Below are 26,202 nucleotides of genomic sequence, written 5' to 3'. Positions count from 1 at the left end.
CGTCTATCACATAAACTCTGTAAACTCTAATAATCGCTAATAAACTAATCACTAAGTAAATTCAATCGTTTAATAATTTAAAGCTATTCGAAAAATCTCGATAGCTCAACAGTATTTATTTTAATAATTTATCTTTTTTAATAATTTATTTTTATATTGGTTTTTGCTAGCCCTTAATCATGCAGCCCACAGAATATCTTGACAGATTTCTGAATGCTGCATATTATGCAATTTAAAGATGATTTTAAGTGTCTTTCACATATATGTATGTGTTAGACCGTAAAATATCAACAATTAATTGTACATAGGCAAGCTAAGCACATATAACAATGTCTCTTTTCAGCCAGTGTGCAAATGAGGCTGTCAAAAATCGTATGCAAGTTTATTAGGTGTGGCCAATGGTGCGTATGCGTGTTGGTGTTGCATGCTTGGGCACGTGGGAGCAGTGTTGTCAGCTGTTGAGCTCCACAGTAAGTTGAATTGTGGATAAAAGCTCAAACAGGCTAAAATGTATGAAAAAAAAAATTTGAAATAGCGCGCTAGATTCCTCTGGGTATTTCCTCTAAGTATTTTCTTTAAGTATTTTTTCTAGGTATTTCCTCTAAGTATTTCCTCTAAGTATTTCCCCTGTGAGTATTTCTTGTAAGTATTCCCTTCGGTCACTGCTTAGCTGATCGATCACACACTTCACTTAACTTCACTGTACTGCACTGCACGTCTGACCCCTACCAGGCGACTGAAGAAATGGTGCAGCTGCTGCTCTTTATATAGGTCGACTTTTACTCAAACACGAAGACGCTCTCAAATGCTAAGCCTGCTACCAGGTATAGTGTCGTTGCAGTCGACCTTCAAGTGAGCGATGAGAACAATGGGAACACTCTCTGATGCTGCGAGCATTCTAGCTTTGTTTTACTCAAATATTAATACCAAATGAATACTGCTACATACATGTAGACAATTTAAATGATCTTTCGTAGTTATGCAGGCATATAGACGCGGAGAGAGATATGTATGTGATGTAGAGAGGGAGGGAGAGAGAGAGACAGATAGACAACTACACTTACGAATAGATATACAGCCACTCAAACATTCATAGTCAAATCGGATTACCTCATTACCCTGCTAAATATTGATATTATATATACTAATATTTATAATTTTTAGACGGCATAGAAAGCAGTTTCTTGTGTTCTATAGATCTCTTAAGGACGAGGATTTCTGCATGGTATGGCTCAATATTTCATAATAATTTTCATTGGATTTATTATCGATAGGCTAGATCTAGCCTGATATAAGCTCGACTGGCAACACTGTGTGGGTGTGGGCAGAAAGTTTCGGGAAGGGCACGGACGCGTGCTTGTCGCTTTGTTAGCCCATATACTTGAACGTCAAGTGCTTACCCCGGCTCTTATCTCCACAGCTGTGCGCGCTGCGTTGAACACGTGACCAAGAGCGAGCCACTGCACCCTTTTTACTGTGTGCAACAATTAACAGTTGGTTTTTAGATCGTGCTAGCTCACACACACACACACACACACGCTCACGCTTTGTGTCTATGTGGCCCCTAAGATCGATTGTGGCAATCGATTATGTCGATGATTTATGGCATTCGAATTTTTATTAGGGTTCAGTTGGGCATATTCGTGTCAATGACCAAAATCAAATGCATTCTCAATGCTCCACTTCCATGCAAATGCACAACAACAATAACAACAACAACAATTCTCTGAGTCAATAGCCAAACATAAAATTTGATTACAACAACAACAACAACAACAAATGCCGAGAACAAATGTTCTTTGTTACATGAAACCACAGAATAAACCACCATCGATGCTGTCAGTGGCTATTTGTGGGTTGACTCATACTCTTTGTACTCTCTGACTAACCCAAACTGTGGTAATTGTGGTTATTATTGTCTTTATATTGTGACCACCAATGTATCATATATGAATCTGTGAATTAAGCATTTTGCATTGCATACCAAAAATTCATTATATTGAAATGTCTATTTCACTATCATAAATATTTCTATGCAACGAAAATATACAATCTTAAACAATTTAGAAAATCTAACAAGTATTTCTATAGTATAATATTAATTTATTTAGACATATTTTTTAAAAATTTATATAAATATAAAACAATGACAAATTGAGATTTATAAAATTATATTGAAATGAATGATTTCAATGAATGAAAGAAATTGGGATCTTGTTTTGAAATTTAAGAATCATTTTTTAAAGCGGCGAAATTTGATTCCCTTTTAGACTAGAAATAATATAAAGAGCTTATATGCTCTAAAAATATTTTTAGAGAGATATATATATATATATATATTAATATATATATTTTTGTAAAATAAAATGTGTACTTATAATTATATTCAATAGTGGGAATTTATTATTATTTTTGTATACATTTCGGAACAACAGGAACTTTTGGTGATATGTATATAATTTTTAAAAGTATAAATAATATTAACTGTCACTTTCTACATATTTTTTTAAACTAAGTATATACATTTTTTTTAATAAAAAAATTTTTGTTATTTCAGTACAATTCTAGTTTATCTGAAACAAATTTAAACTATAGAATTGTTTTTCTTTTGTTTTCTATTATTACTATAGGATTATAATGCGCTAAGCTGAGCAGATTAATTAATTAAATTAAATTATCATGCAAAAGTTGTTTTTTAATATTAAAAATCGGAGAATATAAATCTAATTACTCCTTTAACTTTCGCTGCCTCTGTCAGTTTTGTACCACAATTTGCCAGGTAAATGCAGCTTCAACTTTCAGGACTTACTTCGATCACTTTTGATTGACTCTCAGAGCCATTTCGATGCGCTGCTGATTCAGTGCATGTTGACCGCAGGCAGCTAATGCAAATGCATAATCATTTTGACGGCTCCCTACAGACACACTCATCCTTGAGCAGCAGCCAAGGGTATATATAGGAAATATTCGAGTGCCCAGTACGAAGTTATCTGGTACGAAACACAATTGCGGTGCAGAAAATAAATTATAAGCAAAGTTTCGAACCCTTGAGGCGATGCACGTTCTGTCCGCAGAGTTTCTCACGCCACAAATGCAGACAAAAGAGAAGACTTGTCTTAAATCTCCTTTTGGCCATGTATTACATGCTGTGAGTGTGTAAGTGTGTTTGTGTGTGTGTAAGTGTGTTTGTGTCTATCGATGACCTCTTTTTGGCAGCCAGGCTGAGTGGAATGTATGTGTAGGCTTTGGCTTTACTGCTTGCCTGCTGGAGAGCTTTATGTGGCCTGAGTTGGCCTGGCCTGGTTTCGCTTGGCAGCCGGTCTAATTAAGCTATGCCAATCTGCATGCCTGCTGAAAACTCACACTCCCCCCGGGGGAGTCTGCTCTAATCAAGCCAGCAGCAGCTGGCGCAAAAACAAGAAGAAAACAAAAAAACTTTATATATATTTCGCTATGGCCAAACAATCAGGGAATCAGTGTCATGATCTCGAACTTGAGCCCCCATGCGGCTGACTAGCTGTTTGCCTGCTTGGCTGATAAAGCCAAGATCCCGCGCCTCGCATAGCCAAATTGAAAAATGCTCAATGGCTTCATGGCCTGCTGTCTGCCGTTGCTTTTGCTTTTGGCTCAAAGTCAAGTTGAAGGTTCAATGAAATGCGGCAGCTGCAAAATGCAGCGGGCCGCGGACCGCAGGCCAAAAGACGTTGCCATGCTCTGAGACGCGCATATATTACAAGTGGATACCCAGAGCCCAAAAGTCGTGATGATGTAGACGTTGTACACGCTCTTGCTGTTCGCTGCTGCCCGCCTCTGCTTCATTTGGTCTGGCCTATGCCAAAAAAAAAAACAAAAAAAAAACTATATATATACATACATATATTTTCGCCCGTTCCATGCTTTAAACGAATTTAATGATGCTGCCCGCAACATCGTCGTCGTCGTGGCTGTCTCTCGCCATAAGATTGACTGTCTATCTCGGCTCATGGCCTGCTCTGTCTATGCCTTCTGTCTGTCTCTCAGTCGGCCCGTCCCTCCGGCTGTGTCAGTCTTTGGCCTGCCATATGCTCCATGTCTGCGCATGCATGTCGCCTTTTCTGGCGGCAGGGCTTGCACAGATCGCTGCATAGACATGCCAAAGCGTTGACTCTTTTTATTTTTAGCTGGCACTGACTTTGCCTGCACAGTGGTTAAGCGTGTTATGACAACTCATATAGAAATATATAAATTATTATATTTAATAAGCAAAACCCATTTCAAGAAATAATTTTCTTTTAATTATAGGTTGGAGGTTTCCGTTCTGAGCTTAAAATGACCCATATTTAAAAAAAATTTTAATTAAAAAATACTTGAACTTAAAAAAAAAAAAAAAAAAAAAAATTATTTGAAATATCTGCATATATTAATATAATTAATTATGAATATAAATATAAATAGAATTATTCAATCCATTATTTTATTTATTTTTAAATTTATTTTTATTTTTTTTTAGTTTATAAAGCCATTTTTATTTATGTTGCTGTAAAATTAATAAATAAATAAATTAATTTATTTATTTATTTTTATTTATCAAATTACAATTTTAAAATAATATTTTTTGTCTTATTTTTTTATTATTTTGTATTTTTATTCGTAAATAAAAAGAAATTAAAATTTAATTAATTAATATTTATATATATGTTTATAATATAAATACTTCCCCTAAGTTTCAGCAGACTGTGCGGCATAGTGCATTTTAAATTGGTTTCTGCCTAACAATGGCCATTTTGTTGGCCATGCTTGGGTCGAATGCTGTGCGCCTCTTAAACGCTAATAATATACATTTTTATATGCATTATTTCTGTCACGATCTCGTTGGCTTTATATCTCTATAGAGAGCAGCAGCAGCTATGTATGTCTGTGATCGAGTGAGTACCAAGTGCGAGTGCGACTACGAGTACGAGTACTTAGAGCTTGTTTGGCTATATCGAGTCAAATCATATGTGGGCCCTCGCTGTTCATGACCGCATCATGGCCAAGTTGTGGGCAGTGTTCAAATGCACTGTATGCTACTGTGTGTGTGTGTGTGTGTTTGTATTTGGTGCTGTGCACCGGAAATTAGCAACTGGCGAAGCTTAATTGTAGCAAGACACGTCAGTTGACATCCTCAATTAGTTGCAAGGTAATTTACGAGCCACTCGCCAGCTGAGCAGCTGAGCAGCCCAACAAATTCCAGCTGAGAGGCGAGCAGACATTGCGCTCGTCTGTCTTTGCCTGTTGGCAACCTAGTGACCCACAAAGACGTCGTTTGGCATTGGTTGTCAGTACCGTTAGACTGCATTCGGGTTGGCATTGCCACATGCCACATGCCATGGCTGCCCCACCTCTGCCGCCACCTCATGCTGCTGCGGCTGCTGCTAAAGAAATGTAAATTTTCGTACAACCTATCCATAATGTTAATGAAGACTCGTAGCTCAGTTTCGTCTAACGGTGCTTGGAGCTAGTCTGGACTACTCTGGACTGGACTGCATCTGCCCTGGCACAAATCAAAGATCGCGATCCATTCAATTGAATTTGCTGTCGGCAAATTTGCTTTTGACTTTGTCGGCAAAAAGACACAGCGGGCAGAGAATCTACATTGATATCAATTCGGCTAGGGAGCCGAAAACTCGGGCAATCAAATTTGTGAACTGTGCGACTATTTAAATTGACCACTGAGAGTGGCCTCAGCAACAGCAACAACAAAAATAACAACGAGAACTTTAACTTTAAGTGGCTCGGGATCTGGATCTGGTCAGCTTCAATGGGATTCTCTTGATTGTTTTCGATTCTAGCGATTGCCAACAACAACAGCAGCAGCAGCAACAGCAGAGGCAGCGGCAGCAACAGTTGGCAGCAAAGTTCAATCGCGATAAATTGGACGATTTCAGCAAGTTTTTAAATACCCTGCAGTCATGTGTTGTAATGCAAAAGGGCATACAAAACTGCGAAAGACTGAATGTTACAATCGATTGACAATGGGCTTTGTATATTTATATAAATATCAAATCTTTTTTAAAGAGCTTTGGCAAAATATAAAAGTTGATGGCTGTTTAAAAAGTTTAAATATATATATGAAATATATTGCAGATTAGCTGTTTTACAAAATTTAGCCTGAGGTTGCTGTTTTAATTTAATATATATCATTATACATTAATAAAATATTTATGATTATATGAGATCTTTTCAAACAGTATCGGCTATTTAGTTATCCATGCAAATATATTGTGTACCCTTCAAATCGACAGCAGATCAAGCAGAAACCAAATTTTTATTGACACCTTGATTTCATTATTCAATATTCAATATTTGAAGACGATTCATGGATGGATAAATGGATATTCCATTTAATATATGCCTATTTTTATATAAATATTTTTTATAGCTAAAAAATAAGCTACATCTTTTATTAAATTTATTAAATACATTTCTTAAGCTTTTCAAATTTGCTTAAAAAAAAAAACCAATCTTGTGTTATTTTATTTCTATTTATTTTGTTTGAATTATTCTTTGCTTTATTTTGGCTAAGGTAAAAATCGAAAATATTAATTTTTGGCAATTTATATATAGCTGTGAACTTAAGTATGAATATTTTGTCATTAAAATAAATGTAAATAAAATACATACAATTTTTTGCTCAGTGAGATATCGAAGCAATACATGAAGATATCTATAAGTAATTCATTTCCGGAAATTTATTATTGCTGTACTGTTTGCACAGATCTCAAATACATATATATATTTCACATATCAAATAAGAAGTTCTGATATGTCGACTACATTCCTGAGAAGACAGATAAGGAAACAGCAAAATAAGCTTTGCTCAGTGAGATATCAAAGCATAATAATATCTAAAGATATCCATAAAAAGTTCCATATAAATGAAGTTATATATATGTATATTTATATATCGCCTAAACATAGTTCAGCACAAGGTCTTATGTAAATTGTCGATGTCAAGGCTTATAAATGATATGTACTCTAAACAAACAATACAAACTGAATGTTAATTTATGCAATTGAATCCAAAGTGGACTCGATGAATGCGTTTATATAGAACGTTTAGTTTATATTCTCAATTAGTTTGAGTTCGTTTGTTTCGGCAAGTGGTTCGCAATTAAAAACAGCAAAAAAATGACAAAATATTTAATAGGATTATGTTTTTTGCTATCGCCGCTGTGGGTGGTCAATTGTGAAAGATTGCCGGTGAGCTTTGATAACTATCTCACCTAACTTCTTAACTATGTAGACTTTGTTTCATATTAGAAAACTTATGCAAGTCTGGAACGCCAATTATCGGCGCTGCAAACCGAGCTCGAGAATAAAGACGAATTAATAGCAATGCTAAGAATCAAAACGCTTAACGAACAGGAAAGAATCGCAGAGCTAGAGAAGAAACTAGCTGAATTGACGCAATCGAGCAATAAATGCCAAACCAGCAGCTGTCTGTGCAAATCCACAGAACTGCATGAGATCAAATTGCCGGGCGGGCAAGCCTTTCAAGTGTCCTGCGACTCGAGCCTAGTGGATCCTGGCTGGACCGTCATCTTGCGCCGCATCGATGGTAAAGTCGGCTTCAATCGCAATTGGAGAGAGTATCAACAGGGCTTTGGTGACTTGCGTGGCGAATTCTTCATCGGACTCGATAAGCTGCATCAGATAACGAATTCGCAACGCCACGAATTATATATATATTTGCGAAATGAGCATAATGAAACACGCTTTGCGCGATACGATAATTTTTTGATTGCCGACGACAATGATTCGTTTCGAATCAAGTCGCTGGGCGTCTACTCAGGAGATGCTGGCGATGCCATGGCTGCCCACTTGAATATGCAATTCTCAACGTTTGATCTGGATAATGATAATAGCAATAGGAATTGCGCCGATGAAAATAGCTCCGGCTGGTGGTTCAACAATTGCTATCAGTGGTATGTGTGGGATGGATATTTAATTCTATAAATTATTGAATCTTTTCTTTTTTTTTTCGGGATGAATTTTCAGCAATTTGAATGGTCCCTATAACAGTGGCTTCTATTGGTATAAATGGCAAAGGAATTTGCTTAAATTTGCTCAAGTCATGATTCGACCCAAAGAGCTGTAGAAGGAAGAGTGTGAAGAGTCTTGTTGAATGGAAATTTAATAAAGAAAATATTTAAATGGAAGATATATAAAATAAATGAGAGAATTGGGTATGCTTATAGTGCCGCAGCTTAAGATATTAAAAAAGAGCTCGAGTAATTGGTGCACATGAAGTCTATGAAATTATCCAAAGTAGCTTAAAAAGCAATTTAAAAAGTTTGCTATATCTGTAAATTGTTATCAGAACTCCTATTGAGCTGATCTCAAATAACAGAAAAAGAACCTGACACAGGTTATTCACACTTGTAAGCTGAGATGATGTCATTGCATTGGCATGGCTTAAGAGATAAATATAGAGAGAGAGACAGAGAGGGAGAGCTTTGAATTTCATAGGATATATCATAGTACGACTAGCTCTAGTTCTCTGCTCTTGGCCCATATAACTTGAACTTGACCACACGCACGACTAATGGCAGCTGGCTCTCAATCATACGCTACACTTCAATACTCAATGAGCAAGCATAAAATTTGGTTGTTGTTGTTGCGTTTTGCAAATTCTAGAGCAATCGATGTAGGAAAGACACAAGTGAAATTTGAAGAGCGCGCATTAATTGCAAATGCTATTGCGAGAGTTTTATGGGTGTTTGTGTGTGCGTGCGTGTGCAAAGGTAACCAAGCAAATCAAAACAAAGGCAAAATAAGCACTTGTATATATTGAATGGACTTGGAATTGGCGCAATTATAAAATGCGAAAGAATTTCGCATTTATTTTTATTTATTTATTTCTATTTTTTATGGAAAAGTTGTATCTGGCAAATCGATTAATAAGTGGCACATCATGTGTATCTGGCGTGCAGCTTGTGCGTGCGACCATTTAATTATGGCCGAGTGGAGATGGTCAACGCTGATGCAGTTAGAAGCCGAGTTGGCTGACACACAAAAGCCTCAAGCCATCCGAATACAAAGTATCCAAGTCGAAGTCAGCTATGCGTAGCTAACGGTCTGAGCCGCATGCCCAGTGGCATCAATAGAATCTTTCGGCTTAGATAATTGCCATAATGCTTAAAACTGTAAAATCTTAATTGTAATCAACTTTGGCGAGTTGTTAGCCAAGTTGTCTAACTACTTTCGGATTCCATGTGAAAAGTTCATTCTAGCAGCGTTTAAATCAAATTAAATAATAATTGAAATTCTTTTTTAAAAATATGTATATATTCTTGTTAAGTAGAAAATCTTCAGCTCTTTCTAGCTTTTTTTTTTTTTTATTTAATAATTATTATTTACTCTAAAACTTTATTTTCAATTCAATATTCTTTATTTATCCTACGCTTATTGAAAATCATGAAAAACTTTTTGCAGTTCACTTAACTCTCTCATGGCTTTTGTTGCCTTCCTTTTAGCTGGGAGGTGGGCCCAGCATCATCCGCTTTGATAGCTAAATAAACTATTAACTGATTAAAATCGAAAGGGGCAGCCGAGCCAAAACTGTGCAATCAAGCTCAATCACTCAGATGGGCCAGCCCGTTGCAGAGTGCACTAAATTAGTAGACGCCTCTGCATTTAGAGTGCTATGGCCTGAAGCGTGCCTTTCAATTTCATTTAAATGGCTTTGCTGCCCATTCTTAGCTGAAAGCCAACAACGCAGACTGTAAACAAAAGCTACAGGAATTAAGCCTTCAACTAGGCATCAATCAGCGCTCGCGTAACGCACAATACACTGCGAGAAAATTGTTGTTGTAAGTTGTTAACAAGCAGTAGAGTATTTTAAATGATTTGATAAATCGTTAAAACGGTTTTTGGGGCAGCAATAAAACTGAACAAAACATATAGGAATATAAAACATATAAAATATCGACTTTTTAAACAAGAAAATGATTATTAGGCTAAAGTCTGCCTATATTAATTAATTTCAACTTCATTTTGTTTATTCGATTTTTTTTTTAATTTTTAAAATACCATACCATACATTAAAAAAATAAAATAAAAAACTATATCAAGATATATAATTTTAAAAAATGTCTAGTATTGGTTCCCTAGGTTTAAAAAATTTATGTAAAATACTAATAAAATGAATAAATAATAATAAATAAAAAATAATAATAAAATAAATAAATAATAATAAATAAAAAATATATTTTTTATATAAACAAACTGAGAATTTGTTTTGTTATTTTTGTTTAGTTAAGGAAATTCAACAAACAACAATTATCAAAATAAACCTTGATAAAGACAGTCAGTCGAATGTAAATTTCAACTCAAAAGGCATTAATCATATTTTTAATAAAATTCAATATTTGTATTCATAGTAAGTTATTTCAATTAAGAATAATTTTTGTGGCCCAGCAAAAATCCTAATCCTTTAAGCAACGGCATTTTTTTTTTTTTTATTTCTATATTTTTACAAAACTTAACCCAAGGCTTGAGCAAACTTAATTTAAGCAATGCATTGCAATGGCATTTTATTTTTGTGTATATTGGTTTTTGTGTACTAGTTGTCTTGGGCTCTTACCTTGCCATAGCTGTTCAGTGGTCCATTTATCCAGCGATCTGCCTCCAAGCGACCGCTGAACAGCGCTCCAGTGTCCGGATCGATGCGTTGCCATTCACGCACCTCGCGCTGAAATGGTGAACGGGAACCGCCGACGCTGCTGACGTTGTTGCCACTGCCGACAGCAGCACCACCAAGACGATTATGCTGGTGATGATGATGATGATGATGATGGCTCTGACTGTGATTGTTTGTTGTTGCCACTTCCATGTTGTCTGTCGTTGTTGTTGTTGTTGTTGTTGCTGCTGCTGTTTCAGCTCCTTTCGTGCTACTGTGCGCTTTTAATTTGCACACTCGACGCGCTCGAGCTGCTCTTGACTGAGAGTTGTTTATGGTATGCTTTGTGGTTGGAGGGCAGCTCTAGCTGCCGCTGCTGCTGCTGCTGCTGCACTGACTCCAGTTCTCTAGCTCCAGTTGAGGCCCCTCTGTCTATTCGCTTTTACCTATTTCAAATTATTATTTATTGTTATTATGCTACCGTCTGGCTGGCCTGCTACAGCCGTTTTCGTTACTAAATTAATGGCAACTTTAATTTATTATCATCATAATCATTTTCTCGACGTTCTAGCCTAGAAGCTACTGTACGCCCCGCCCCCAGCCCCCCTCAGCTGCCATGCTAACTATCATAATTTTCTTTGCTTTTCCTTTTCTTTCTTTTTTTTTTATTTTTTATTTTTGCACGCTTTGCTGACTGTTTGCTTTTATTTTTTATTATTTTTGTGTTTGTGTTGTTGCTGCCGTGTGTGTGTGTGTGTTTGCTGAAATGACAAGAGCAGAGTAGAAAGAAGTTTTCATTAGTTAATTATATTGCATAGTGTGAAAATGTGTATTATATATTGTTGTTGTTGTTATGCTGTGCCGGAAGCCGAGTGCCTTGAACTAACAAATGCCTCAAGTGGAGAGCCGTGCAGATTTCTAATTAAATTTGCGGCCAACGTCCAGCGGATGTGTTAGATCCAGAGGCGCACGTTGATCTCAAGCATGACTGTCAGTTGAAGCTGTCAGCACTCGGCGGATGTCACAGTCTATTTCCGCCTGTAAAATACTTGTACTTCTCATTCGTTATCTCTCTAACTCTCTCTGAGTGTGTGCACCTCCCCTTCTCACTCTGTCTGCGTTCATTTAAGGTACTTAATTGAATTGGTTTTTGCTGGCTGAACAGTCGGTCGAAGAATCGCCTGTCCAAAATACCAACAAATGTCGCAATGACAGCACAAATCCATTTATTATTGTCAAACTTGCGTAAGAATTTCATTTATTATTTATTTTTTTTTTTTTTTATATGTGGTCAACGACATCATCTTGCTTCATGGGTGTGCATTGGCACGATGGCTCAAGAAGAATTTTTTAAAATTATGGAACAAATTTGTTTGTAGTATTTATTTAAATATATATAATTTAATAAGAAATATAATTTCTTATTTATTTACATTTTATGTTGTTCTGTTTTATTATTATTATTAATTTGATTTTTTTTCTTTTTTTTTTTGTGTCAGCAATATTTAAAAAACAATTTTGTTTATAAAATTTCATTTATACAAAAAATATATTTTTATTTTGATTATTTATAAAAATGTTTTTAATGTTATATATTAATAAAAATGTATTCTTTGTCCAAAAATAATTAATTTTATATTTGTATAATTTTATATTTAGTTGCGAGTTGCCCACGATTTGTCCCACTGTGCGCTGGCACTGTGAAAACAAGTGTTCAGGTGGAATTAACACTGAAACGCCAGTTTGACTAAGTAATAAACCGAATTTAGCACAGAAACCGACTAGGCGCTGCACTCACTCCCAGACCCACTTTGAACACCAGTTGAGCAAACTCTCCCTTGCTTCCCCACCTCTACTCAATTTTCCGCTGGTCAAGTTTAAAGAAAAGCAATTTTACTGCATATTTTATGGGAGAGGCAAAGACAACGATGCCGATGCCGATGCCGTACTAAATAGTAACTGTTGTTTAGTTTTTCTCTTTGGTTTTCATGTCGCTGATCTTTGCGTGTGGAGCGAGTGAATCGGTGCTCAGGCATTAACTTCCTCATATGTGTATGACGCGCGTTGGCCAACAAAACACCAATAAAATGGGCATGGAAATAAAATAAATTGGAAATGAAATAAAATGTGAAACTCGTTTTCGCCGTTGAACTTGCACTCGTTTCGGTTTTTGGCCAAATGCGTTGTGCTCCAGTCTCTTACTGCAACACTTAGGCCAAGAAATAAAAGTTGTTGGCTAAGAAAAATGCTTGGAAATAGTTTTTATTTTTATTTTATTTTATTTTATTTTTTTTTTGCTGTTGTTCGCGTTGCACTATTTCACTGGCGCACGCAACTTGGCCAAAAGACATTCACATGCCGCAGAGTGGACACGTTTTGCCGGTTTTGTGTTTTGTACTTTGTGTGTTTCTGCTGTGTTGTGAGCCGAGTGCGAGCAGCTCTTGATTGTGTTAATTAAATTTTAATTACGCGCAATTATGTATAATTAGATCGCATACGCCGCATGCTGCTGTGCACCGCTGCGTTGCCAATTTATTTATTTCCCGTTGTCTGTTGCCCAGCTAATCGCTGGTTATTCATTTCTCAACCTTATCGCCGCTGAACTTGTCAGCGTGCAAGCAAAAAAAGAAGGTTACAGCCAGCTCAAACATTATTTAAACTAATTGTATGCATTAGTTAGACGAACGTGTATTAATTGCTGACTGCGACCTGGACGCCCTGACTATTTGGCTAAATGATAGGGGCCACTTGAAATGAATGTGATGTGTATGCGTGAATGTGTGTGTATATGTGTGTGTGTGTGTGTTGAGTTACATTCTAAAATATATTTATGGCTGTCAAAAACTTTTTGTTCAACTTTTTTTTGATTGTTTTTATCTGCCATCTTAGTTTGATCTATTGAGCTGTTAGCTAAGTGAAAGCAACTTGATCTAGATATAGTATCGTTGCAAACGTAGATATTTTGAGTATTTAAAGAGACTTATATTTTGGCATTAACATAAATTTTGAAGTGTGTTATTTAATAACTTATGAATCTCTTTGAATATCTTGCGATGCTGTCGAATTATGTTACCTGTGCCCTGTGCATTTTTAAGACTTAGCTTAAGAGAGCAAACAGGATCTATACATGTCTAAAATTTTTCTACAAAGTACATACTCGTTTTATTTAACAAAAAATGTAGAAAAATATTAAAACTATTGTAAAAAGCCATTTTATAATTTTAATGCAGTGCACAATTTTTTTCTTTTTGTATATATAATTATACAAAATATATATACATACACTCATAAACTTATCCAGTATATGTCATATACTACATTTGTGTTATATGTAAAATGTAATACCAGAGATAGAGAGGTAGATAGAGCGAGAGAGGCAGAGAGAGTGAGTCGTGTAACCCATAAAAAACTTCCCAGTTATGTGGCTTTCAGTTCTGGGCTATGTAACCGCAAAGCCAGCTGGGAACCACTGGCAAACGTGAGACGTTCAAGTCTAGTTGGTAAACATGGCTAGCGGACCTTTTATGAGCATGTGCCGCGGCTATTGCGAAGGTCAGTGCGAAAAATAATCATAATAATATTGCGATGAATTTCTTTCTCCTTGTAAGCTGTTATACTTACATATTTATATTATTTTATTTTTACAGTTTGTTGTCGACCGCAAAGCCATAAAGCGAAAATACATTTTTTTTATGAAAGTTGCTTTGGGTGGGAGATATACAATATATATATAATATTTTATATTTTACTTATTTTTTTATTGTTATTTGCATTTGCATACCAAATGCGATGAGTAATTGTTGTTCAATTGAAAATTTTGACTCAAAATATTGTTATTTATGTAGGTTAATCCGTTACTTTAGGTTTTTTGTTACATTTGACAAATTAATACATAAAAAACATTATATTTTTGTATATATATATATGTACATGTGTGAGTGTGTATATTGATTGATTTATCTGTTTGTTTAAAAATAGTTTGGCAGCGTGGGCTGACTCTTGGCCATTTTTATTTTTATACGCAGGCGTCTGGCATTGAAAGTGCGTAACAAATAAAAAGTGCCAAAAGTAACCAAACTAATTGTCTATTGCAGAGCCTGCGGCTAAAAAAGAATCTGATTTTTGTACCAATTTATTTTTTGTTATTTTAAGCGCGTGCGCCACAAACGACAAAAAAAAGTCGTGCAACAATTGACCGAAATGCAAATCTCGTCTTGTTTGCAGTTCACTTGTTGGACTCGAAGATTTGCATAATTGGCGCGCACAGTCGTGTGTTCTTATTCGAATGTTGAAACAGAAGCACGCGCGTGTCGGACCATGCGTCAGTCTGACAGCCACCATAAATACTAAAGACTTAGGCAACAAACTTGATCGCAAGTGTGAAAAAAGAGAGAAAACGAGCATAAACATGAGGCAACATGCAAGGCGACTGCAATCACAACTGGATATAACATGCGACAAATACAACATAGCATAACCATATATCATTATTTGATCAAGATTTGCCGATATGATAGTTCGATTATTGTAATTGCATTTGTGAAATGTTTAAATTGTTTTTTGTTTGGTTATTGTATTAGATATACTAGATTCATAATAGAGTATGTAAATATATGCATTGAGTTCAATGGAGCTACAAAACATTCGGTTATTGATAGGTAATGTTAATCAATTTGCTTGTTATTTAGGTTAAGACCGATTGCAAATAACATATGAACTTAAACAAAAATATGTATGAGTTATCATTGGAAATAGTAATTTAGAGTCAAACTTATGATAGCCTTTTTATTTCCTAGAAATCGTTTAAAGGTTATTTTAAGCATGAGTTGTTTATTTATAGCACATTTATTAAATAGAAGCTGCTTTTTTTTTTTTAGTATTCTGTCTATACTCAGTTCTTCAAATAGCAAATTTTAGACTCTTCTGCAAAACTCTTTAAGATTTGTTTATTTATTTAATTATTTCTATAGAAATAAACATAACACACAATTTTTTTTTTTTACAATTGTATTTTTATTTATTTATTTATTTTTGTTTTTTTTTTGAAGTTCAAGTTTCTTCATAATCTTATTATATCATTTGAACAATCTCTCAGTAAAGAATAATTCACTTCCTTGCTATTTCGACTTTTGTTTTTCTTCATTTGTTGCCGCTTATCTGTTCTCCTTTCAACATTAATCTTTGACTTCAAACATTGGCCGATTTATATACATTTATTTCAACAATATACTGGCATATGTCTCAATTTTCAGTATCTGAAATCTATTTGATATTTGACTCAAGCTTTCAGCACAAACTATTGCAACAATTCAATTATAAAAAATACTTTTAGATAAAAGTGCGGCACATAAAGAAACAGCTACGCCCCGCATTAAAAATGATATATATATATATATATATATATATATATATATATATATATATATATATATATATATATATATATATATATATATATATTTAGAGTCAGACTATATACCTCTATATATATAAACCACAAGCTTGTTGGCAATTTCTATGTGCTTTGTGCTTCCGTCTGCGTCATTTTATCCATATTATAAATCTAACTCGATACGAGAGGCTGTGCCGCTTTTGTTTTTGTTGCTTTTGCTAAGATGTTTTGTTTGCGGCTTGTATTTTTTGTTATTCTCATTCAGGTTGTAAGAAGGGTATATTGGTTTTATATCAACGTGAATTAGACTTGAAAATTTAAAAAGCATTATCTCATGTAAACATTATAGATTTGCGAGCTATTTTAGAATGAGATTTTTGGGATAAAAAAATGCGTAATACTTTTTTTTTTTTTTAATTATATATATATTATACTTCCTTTGCAATATATATGTAATAGAATATTTAAATTATATTTGTATGCTTTTAAATTTTATATGAGTATCATTTAGTCTACTACGCGCAGTGAAATTGTTTTCAGTTGCTCAAAAATAAATTAATTTTTAATAAATTTGTTTCTAGCTTCATTTTTTTTTACATACGGTTCAACTTTTTTGTGGTCGCAGCGTACCGCAATGTTTTCGTTTAGCGTCTGTGATTAGACACACGCAAATGTTTCTTCAACTTCACCCCAAGACGACTTCCTCATGTGAGGGGGGTAAAAAGGGCTTACAGACTAAATAAATGCGCAAATCTTTTAATTATGATGTAGATGACATGATACGACCCGTTGAGTACCCGCACTTGTTGCCTGTGGGCGTGCCACTGGCCATTTGCATTGATTAATTAGTTAAATGAGTCGATTGCAATTTAATTAAGCGACACAGATTTATGGCTTTTTTAATGTAATCTGCTGTAAGCCAGTTGTAAAATGGATGCTAACTGGTTTGCCTGCAATTCTCTGCATTTACATATACATCTATATATATATATATATATATATGTATTTGGATTTTAATTTTTTTTTTTTTGCTCGCCTTTTTTGTCTTGCCAAATTGCAAACAAAATTACATAATTCGCGTAGAGACAAAGTTTGCAGCTTTCAGACATTCACACTCTGCCCACAAGTGAGGCGAAAACTGGTAATTGTCGTATTAAAATTTATCCGCGTTGCTGTTGTGACAAAAGTAACAGATATATTATATAGACAGCATTATATCTTCCGTCCAATGAAAATTACACTTTATGATTTCCTGCAACGCCCACCAACACACCATTTGTGTGTATGTGTGTGTGTGTGTGTGTGTGTTTGGTGTCTATTTCTCATGTACTTAACACTCGTGTCGTATGCGTAATTTCACCTAGCCGCTGCGTATGCGTAATGTTTCATGAAATCTGAGCCGACTCTTGTGTAATTTGCCTTTCGGGTAAAAGTGCGCGAAAGTTTTTCCTCCATGAAAATCATCGTCTACAAATTTGTTGGTAATCTGCGTTAATTTTGTTCATCTCTCACTGTTATTTTTTCGTTCGCTACCGTTACTTCTTAACACTTGAGTTCGTTTTATGGCAAATATTTGCGACTTTGATTAGCAGCAAAGCCGAACAAAGACTTAAATGACAGTGGGACGTTCGTTTTCCTGTGTGCCCATTAAATTTAGTTTGATATGCAAATGAAGATTATTTGCGTTCAGTTGATGATTGAATATTTTATTTTTTATATTTTATATTTTATAATTTATATTTTATCTTTTATATTTTATATTTTATATTTTATATTTTATATTTTATATTTTATATTTTATATTTTATATTTTATATTTTATATTTTATATTTTTATATTTTTATATTTTATATTTTATATTTTATATTTTATATTTTATATTTTATATTTTATATTTTATATTTTATAATTTATATTTTATATTTTATATTTTATATTTTATACTTTATATTTTATATTTTATATTTTATATTTTATATTTTATATTTTATATTTTATATTTTATATTTTATACTTTATATTTTATATTTTGTATTTTATATAACATTTTGGCACACCCTCAATGAATTTTAGAAATTGTAGATATCTATGTATAGAAAATAGTGCTACTTCTGCTCGTACTTTCACAAATTAAGTAGCTACTCTTCCACAACCGCGCACTAATTTCATACTTGTATTCATAATATGCTCTGCTCAACATGATAATAAAGTCACCCAGCTCAGCAGCGATTATTTCCGCATGCAACTGAAAAATTGCACTGAAATGCGAAACAAAGAATGAAAATTCAAAAATTATTCAACCGACACAAAACAGAACAAACAAAGAACCAAAAAAAAAAAAACCCCAAAACAATTTAAGCTGTCAAAAGGCTGACAGACTGACGAATTGCCTGACAGTTTTTCTCCTTTTTTTTTGTGATTTTTAAGTAAAGTACTTCAATGTTGGTTCCTTAACTTTTTGAATGCATTAAAAAATTGCGCGCAACCTTGTTTCGGGTTGCTTGTTAACATTTTTTTGTTGAACTGACTTACAATTAAATAAACCGTTAAGTTGTGTAATTTCGGCCAGGCTAACGGCACCAAATAATATTTTGAGGTAGTCATTGGACTTTACTAACACAGACACAGATCTTCCGCACTTTTGCTACCAGTTTAAACAAAAAGACTTGAGCACCAAACTTGCTGTAAATGGGCACAAAATGCCGACAGAGAGACAGTAAAAGCCCCACTTGTTAATCTGGCAAACACCCTTACGATTTTTTTTTGTGATTTCTACAGAATTGGTCTTAATGGGCGTGACTCATTGCGAACAGTATTTCATGACGAAATGCAAAACGCACTTCGAACTTGGCATAAAACGAGAATATATAATATATTTTATATACCTATGTATATATATATTATATATTTATATTTTTAATTAGCATGCGAATGTGAGGCAAGAGACAAACGACAGACGGCACTCGGCATACTCAGCCTGTTGAGAAACACCCACGCTTTACACATATATATATAGATATATATATATTTCTGTATATAGGTACGATTTATGCAGCTGCTTTTCTGAAATTTAATTTTCGAGCTGCCTTCTGGGGGACGCGACTACAATTAAATGGCCATCATGCTTAGCTACAGCTACACTTGCACTTTAATAACTGGTTTCGAGCGCAGCGACAAGATTTTTGTATGTATCTGTAGCTGTAGCTGTATCTGTATCTGTGCCGTATCTGTATCTCTGTATGTGAATATCTGTACATCTGTCCGCCCTGCGTATGCTAACTGACATCGAGTGTCATAACGTGAGCTGCGGTCGAAAAACTAAGACTGGAACGCCTTCAAAGTCAAGTTCAATGACGTACTTGCCATCTGGTACTTTAAATGGCTGTGTATTTTAGTGTTTGCCCGTTTTGGATGGCCAAAGCGATAAGATTAGAGATACGTATTTGTACATACAAGCCAAGCACACATATGTAGAGAAAGCGAGAAAGAGATAGAGCTAGACTGAAAGCGAGGAAGAGACACACCATCGAATGGCAAGCAGCTTGTTAGCTAATTTATGGGCTAGGGTCGATTGCAAACTGTGTTTCGATTTGCATATCTAATAGGCCATAACTGCTGCTGCTGTTGCATATCATTATATTGTAGTTTAGATTTAAAAGGTTTAAATAAACATTTCTAGATTATGTGAACTCTTGATGTCACAAATCTAAACGAGCAGCTGTTGAGCACAAGTTGTTGTAATAGAAAGATTAGATTTATTGATTTTGCTGGGCTGCACAGTGAGGAAGCTAAATAGAGCTGATGTGGATCTCTCGCACTTTTTCTGTTGATATATTTTTGTTACTAGAAAACACTTTTTAAATGTTTTGCTGATAAATAGACAAAATATATGGAACCTTGTCAAATGTTATAATTAGCACTGGCTGCTGAGGTCTTCTGATATATATATAATATTGAAACACGGCGTTTCTAGTTTCTATAAAAAATAAGATCCACTCTATATATTTGTTGAATAAAGTATTTATTTGATAGCTGGAAACTCTTCTTGCTGTCTTCACATATGTTTTTACAAAGAATAAGCAAATGACTTACAACTCTCAGTCTTATTATTTTTGTGTTCACTAAACTGTCTTCTGGGTATGCTCTATATTTTCTTTCATATAAGTATGTATATGTAGAGACTGCGTCAAGTTGCTCACCTTCCATTCTAATTTTATGCTTCTACAGCTGCGCTCAATAAAGAAATTGCCACTGTGCTCTATTTCTCAGTGTGTCTTTGCAGAATAGCGATTTCTAGTTGTCCTCTCTTCATTCACGAATAGAAATCGGCATGTTGCATGAGCACATTGTGAAACACAGCCGGGATCCATCAGGATTGTCTTTCTAACGGCGCTGTCCAAACGGCCATCGCACTCTCACTCGGGAACGGCCGACTTACGGTTAGTATCTATCTCTATATCATAATTGAGAAGATTTTTACTAAAACGCAGACTCACTCGATTAATATATTTAATGCTTTATATGAGAGCTTAAGCAGTTTGATATATGCACACTTGTATAACCAAATTGAAGGCTTTCGATTGAAAGCTTTCATATGAAAAAAGTAGATATACTTATAATATATCAAAAATATTTCTACTGCAGATAATTTAAGAAAAGCTTTTGTATACATCCTCTTATGTAGCAAATATTAAACTATAATATATATATATATATATATATATATATATAGCAGAGAGCCCTGCTAGTTTCAAGCATTTCGAGACATAGGATATATTTCATTTTAATATCAAAGAGCGTAAGTATAATCTCGATAATCAATTAAAAAGCATAAAATACAAATGATTGATTAATTCAGGGCAAAAATCATCTGAAGAAAAATGCCTATGAAAAATTTTACTTATGCTACAATAAAGCGATATACATTATGTACGTATAACAATATAGATATTGCAATTTGTTCAGTCTACTTATATATAAATTACTTTCTGTGTATTCCAGTTAAAATATAGACATTTTTTAAAAGAGATTTTTTTCATAAAATATTTTGATTTTTAAATAAGAATTCAGTTTGTGGATATCATATATTCTAATCTTTTCAAATGTATTTTAACATTTTAACAATTCTTGTAACCCTGGCTTAAATGCATATCGTTTGTGCACAAGCATTCTACTTGTCAAGCTAAGCCCGTCTTTGTCTTGGAATTTATCTCTCCCTGTCTCTTGATCTACTTTCCAAGGCTTTGTTTTTCCCTCGTTCAATTGCTGTCCATCAACTGTCACTTAAGTGCTGCCAATTTGGGCGTTTACCGCCCATTTTGCTGTTGTACTTTTCTTTTTCATGGCGCGCTTATTGATGCCACACTTTCGTTTGTATTGTTGTGCTGTAGAACAGTTGAATAATGTGCGAAATTTGCTTTTATTTCATTTGGCCATTTGCCGGCTGTTGACAATGGAGAGACAACAAATCTTCTGAACTTTCTTCACTTAAGCTAGACTGAGTGAACGTTCATGCATATCATTATACGTACAGCACCCAATATTCAGTACTCGACAAGAAATATATGAGTTTGGCTCACTTTGATTAAGTTGTTAGGCCATTGCCTATTGTGCGACTGGCAATTGAGATCAGAGTCTCTCAAAAGAATTGTAGAATGTGTCATAAAATGGCGCAAAATCTGTCAGAGATTTGTCTCACAGCACAGAAAACGTGGGTGAAAGTTGTTTCAATTTCATTCTGTTTCTGTTATTTATTTTACTTTTTTGTTGTATTATTGTTTCAGTGTTTCTGCTTACATTCTTCTTTTCATTGAGAGTAAATAGTGGGTACTTCGTAGTACATGGAAGTACTTAGTGAATGATATTTGCGTGAGAGCTCAACATTGAAAGTTTTAGCTCAAAGCGTGGGTGTTAGGGAATTCTGTAAATCTTAAGATAGAAAAGACAAGACAAATAAAAATAGAAATAATTGAAGGTAGAGTGGGAAGTAAACGAGTTGAAGTTGCTAATCCAGCAGAACTTTACCAAAGCTCAGACAATTTTTGAGAATATATGCCTTGATTATTTGACTTCTATACATCATTCAGTTTTTTGGGCGTGCTTTGATTTTTTAGCCTAGATAAATATATATTTTATATAAATTTTCTTATAAATATATATTCTGCAATCTAATTGGGTAACTGCAATTTATCAATATTTTCAAGCCAAACTATTTATTTTCAAGCTAGAATTAACAACATAACCTCTCTCGATCAACTTGATTTACATTCGCAAGCGCCTGCTTTGTCATATCCTGCTAATAAAGTTTACAGCGTTTAGGCCGCCTTCAGGCTGACTGCCAAAAAGGTAACTGGGCCATAAATAAAGTCAGCAAACGGCACTTATCAGACGGCCAAAATCAAGCCAACATACGTTGCACAGTCATAGCCACAGCCACAGTCGCAGCCAGAGCCACACCCCCTTTTGTGCGCCTACGCCCATGCACATGAAATGTGACAAAATATAAATGAGCCGCTATGAACGAGAGAAAAATTTGCCTGCACATAAAAAACGTATTCAGGAACTGCATATTAAATGAAGCGTAACGAGAAAAGGCGAAAGAAACATGACCACATAGGAGAGACATGCGCAGGAGGGGGGGGGAGAGAGAGAGCGGGCGGGGGCCTTTCGTTACCCTGCTCATAGGGCCAAAAGTTAATTACATGCGACGCCTACAACGGAAATGCCAGCGACTTGTTAAGGTTTCTGTGTGTGGTCAACAAGTCTTGGCCTGTGCGCCTTATTTTTCCTTTTCAATTTTTTTGTTTTTGGTTTTGTTTGAAAGTGAAATATGAGCTGATTTATCTGTGGTCAGTTGGCAAAAATTGTGCATATACTCAGCAGATGGCAACGAATGGGTATATGAGCCGTGGAAGTGATTGAAAAGTCGAGGTGATATTAAGATTGTAAAGTAACAAAAAAATTGATGTAGAAAAAAAAAAAAAAAAGGAAATTAATGATTTTTTGTTCAATAAATATATAAATTTTTTTGCAATTAAATTAAAAATATATTTATATTTTTTAACTGGCTAAAATGGGAAAAACATTTTCTTTGTAACCATTAAGTTTTTGCAACTGTGTTGATCAAGCTCTTAAAGCACATTAAAATGTAATATTGAAAAGCTTTGTTGATAAAAATTAATAAACATAGGCGAATTAATACATAATATGAGATAGTTTTAAAGCTTTTTATAAAACATCAAATATTTTTAATTAAAGTTTGGTTAGGTCAAAATTTTGTATAAAGCTTGTTCAATTTACTCAAAGTTTGTTTACCTACTGTTGTTATTTTTCATCACCAAATATTTGTAAATCATTTTCAAGTCAACGTTAATTGCTGCACAGAGACTCCTCGGCTAAGACTGACAAATCATTAAAGTTAATTGCCGTTGACCCAAATTCTAAATGTCTAGCAAAGAAAAAAAAAATGAATGTCTCTACACGCAGCAGCTACTTCTCAATTAATGTCTCAAGGTTCAAGCGTCTGCCACCTCATTTTTAAGTATATGGTATGCCATAGTTGGGCTCCCTTGACATCCGCATTCTTAATGGTTTTTATGGTTACAGGCAACATACAATTTAACACTTTTACTTTTGAAGTTTTTGTTGTTGTTTTTTATTTTGCCTGTTTTTTTTTTTTTTTTTGCACAGCTGACAATAAGAAATTATAATTTACATAATAATTTAGCGGCATTTGCTGATTGATTTCTGCTCAGCTCAGCCTTGAAATGCGACCCAAAAAGCTCTGTTGGCGCGGTTGTCGCCTGAGTCTTTTGTATGCCCTTAATTGGATATAGCAAAAAAATAGAAAGAGAGATAGGGGAAAAATTGAAAACATGCAAAACATTGAACAGCTACATGAAGTAGATAGCCCAATTTGCATATGAAGTTGGCGGAATTTGCATGAAATCTGCGCAAAAACTATTTTTTCTTTGCCTTAATGCCGGGTGGCAGCTGCTTAGATGCCCATAGTCAGATTATATGTCGAACATGGCGGATTTGCATAAACGGATTCGCATTTATCACTCTTTGAGAGCAGGCAGAAAGGATGGTACTTCTGATATGGCAAATATATGCTTTTAGTGGGCTGTTACCTGTCCATCAATTAATCTAATTGGGTTAAAGCAGAGAAACTAGAGACTAATTGATTTAAATACGGTATATATTTACAAATGGGCAAGTCGATAAAATAAGAGTTGAAAGCTGTACATATATATAAAGTGTAATAATTTGAAAAGAATATCTTAAATAATGTAATGAAATAATTTTTCAGATGAGGATGATTGATTTGTTTGATTTATGGTCGATTATTATTATTTATGGTCGATTTTGTTCGATATATATATGTATATATATATATATATATTTTTTTTTTTTTATATATACGGAATTTTATAAATTTGATTACAATATAATTATTTTAAATTTATATATATTTGTAAAATCTCTGAAAGACTTTAAAAACAATATCATGTTTTATTAAATGCTTATGCATTGAAAATATTAAATTTTATATATTCTTCATTTTATTCAGTTATACATTTATTATTGTCATGTAGAATTTTTTTGTATATATATATTTTTATTTTATGGTTAAAATTTATTTCTTATTGTCTTTTATTTCATTTAATTTTATTCCATTTGCAGCCATTTGAAAATGATTATTGAATCATTGCATCAATAAAAGTTCAGTTCGCAGCATCTTCCTGTTCCGAAAACCCGCTTGCTTTTGTATACCAAACGTATTAGATCTCTTAAGTAACTGGAAATGTTGTCTGTCGACTTAAGCTTGTTGTGACAGCTCAATGCAAAAAAAAAAAAAAAATTAAAAATCTCATAGACATATTCCGTAAAATTCTTTCACACAGTTTATAATGTAAAGTTTCGATATTATTTTTAGTATAATTGTGTAGCCCGTCACGTTAATAACTCGTTAAGATAACTCTCAACGAAATTAGGTATTCCAAGTGTGTGGTGCTTGTTGCTTTTTGTTGTTTTCTTGACAACCCTCGTGTTTTTTGATATTGGCAACCTTTTTTGCTTAAGCACAGCGCAGAATATCTGGTTAATTTACATATCGATTGTCAATTTGCCGTTGTTCTATGGCGTTGACCCGTAGCAGACTCGTTTCACAATAGCCGATGTTGTGTATTCCCATCAGCCTCTTTCATCTCTGATTGAGTAAGGTTAGGTAGCGACTTTTCTGACCGACGGACTGGCTGACAGACTGGCTGGCTAACTGGCTGACTGATGTATGCCAGTCAACGAACGAAACGGGCTCGAGAGCTCAAATTACCTAATGCCACGTTCGTTCTATGCGGATCAGCAGCCCGCCCCACTTACTCCGATCTGCGAACCCTCTGTCAGCACTGTGAGCTCTCGGATCTAAGCGTGGGCAGCCATTCGATGATGACAAATTTTTTTTTCTTTGCCGTCGCACACGTGTGCCCAGATCAAAAAAGAACTGTCGGCATTGCGTCATATTTCTGTTGGTCAATTGAATCGGTGGGCCATGCGTTGTTGGGTCATAAAGCTGCAGTTTATGACCGCTTTGCTTGTTATACAATATATAAAAAAGAAAATAACCATATATATGTATATGTATATTGGGAACACTGGAACTGGAACTCAAACATGGAAATGACCAAAATGTTAAATGCACGTCTTCGGCTGGCCATAAAGATTTTGATCTTTATGGTCAAGCGATGGCGGAGGTGGCTTGCATTGCAGATGCTTTAGTTCTATAAAGCGTATTTTTTTCGCATCTGTATTTCTTTTTTCTGTTTTTTTTTTTTTTTTTTTTTTGAGGTAAAACAATGCCAATTGTGAGATACACATAGAGCAAATAGTTTTTAGATGGCTGGCATTTGATTAGCGCTGACACTTTGCCCATAAATAACCAACTAAAACATGTGGTCCCAGAAGGCAGCGCCTGTCGAGCGCGCTGCCTGACACGCAAAAGTACTTAACAATGACCAAAGAGTACTTAAAAAGCTAAAAATGGTCAACGACAGACTAGAAATGGCCAGAGACAGGCCGCAGAGGCTAACAAGCCAGCACAAGTCTTGGCAGCCTGCCTAGCTGCTCCTCTTGCCTTGGCCAAGACAAAAGGATGCTGCCGTGGCAGCT

At 34.6% G+C, this 26,202-nt stretch overlaps 2 protein-coding genes and 1 long non-coding RNA gene across 16 annotated transcripts in view; 2 read left to right on the top strand and 1 right to left on the bottom strand.

Moving 5' to 3' along the window:
- The window catches only part of LOC26528164, a 110,005-nt gene that overhangs the window by 4,575 nt on the left and 79,228 nt on the right, over positions 1 to 26,202 (top strand). For 2 of the 5 annotated variants that reach the window (XR_006357272.1, XR_006357271.1), the window contains exon 4: positions 20,305 to 20,474. The exons of the other annotated variants lie outside the window; for them this stretch is intronic. This is a non-coding gene — a long non-coding RNA (uncharacterized LOC26528164). The remainder of the gene's footprint in view (positions 1 to 20,304; positions 20,475 to 26,202) is intronic. 5 annotated transcript variants of the gene reach the window in all.
- The window catches only part of LOC6576520 (serine-rich adhesin for platelets), a 53,699-nt gene that overhangs the window by 15,337 nt on the left and 12,160 nt on the right, over positions 1 to 26,202 (bottom strand). For 9 of the 10 annotated variants that reach the window (XM_015165210.3, XM_002002473.4, XM_044009085.1 and 6 more), the window contains exon 2: positions 10,607 to 11,088. In XM_015165210.3, coding sequence (XP_015020696.1) covers positions 10,607 to 10,855 — 249 coding nt within the window. In that variant the 5' untranslated portion in view covers positions 10,856 to 11,088. Of the gene's footprint in view, positions 1 to 10,606; positions 11,320 to 26,202 lie in introns of those variants that run through there. The other variant, XM_044009081.1, reaches the window with a different exon arrangement.
- LOC26528641 (fibrinogen-like protein 1) lies at positions 7,083 to 8,232 on the top strand. Its single transcript, XM_015165216.3, has 3 exons — positions 7,083 to 7,221; positions 7,282 to 7,946; positions 8,020 to 8,232. The coding sequence occupies exons 1-3, from the start codon at positions 7,150 to 7,152 to the stop codon at positions 8,117 to 8,119; spliced, it is 837 nt and encodes a 278-aa protein (XP_015020702.1). The 5' UTR covers positions 7,083 to 7,149; the 3' UTR covers positions 8,120 to 8,232.

This window comes from Drosophila mojavensis, unplaced genomic scaffold (assembly GCF_018153725.1).
Source record: "Drosophila mojavensis isolate 15081-1352.22 unplaced genomic scaffold, ASM1815372v1 contig_36, whole genome shotgun sequence".
In the NCBI taxonomy this organism is placed as follows: Eukaryota; Metazoa; Arthropoda; class Insecta; order Diptera; family Drosophilidae; genus Drosophila; species Drosophila mojavensis.
The sequence above is the reverse complement of the archived record's forward strand: the minus strand, read 5'-3'. Positions and strand labels throughout refer to the sequence as shown.

What these genes read in the sequence shown, in the direction of transcription:
- LOC26528641 (XM_015165216.3), top strand. Translation starts at nt 7,150, where the DNA reads ATGACAAAATATTTAATAGGATTATGTTTTTTGCTATCGCCGCTGTGG. An exon ending in TCAATTGTGAAAGATTGCCG is followed by an intron (nt 7,222 to 7,281) that starts GTGAGCTTTGAT and finishes GTTTCATATTAG; the next exon opens with AAAACTTATGCAAGTCTGGA. An exon ending in TTCAACAATTGCTATCAGTG is followed by an intron (nt 7,947 to 8,019) that starts GTATGTGTGGGA and finishes ATGAATTTTCAG; the next exon opens with CAATTTGAATGGTCCCTATA.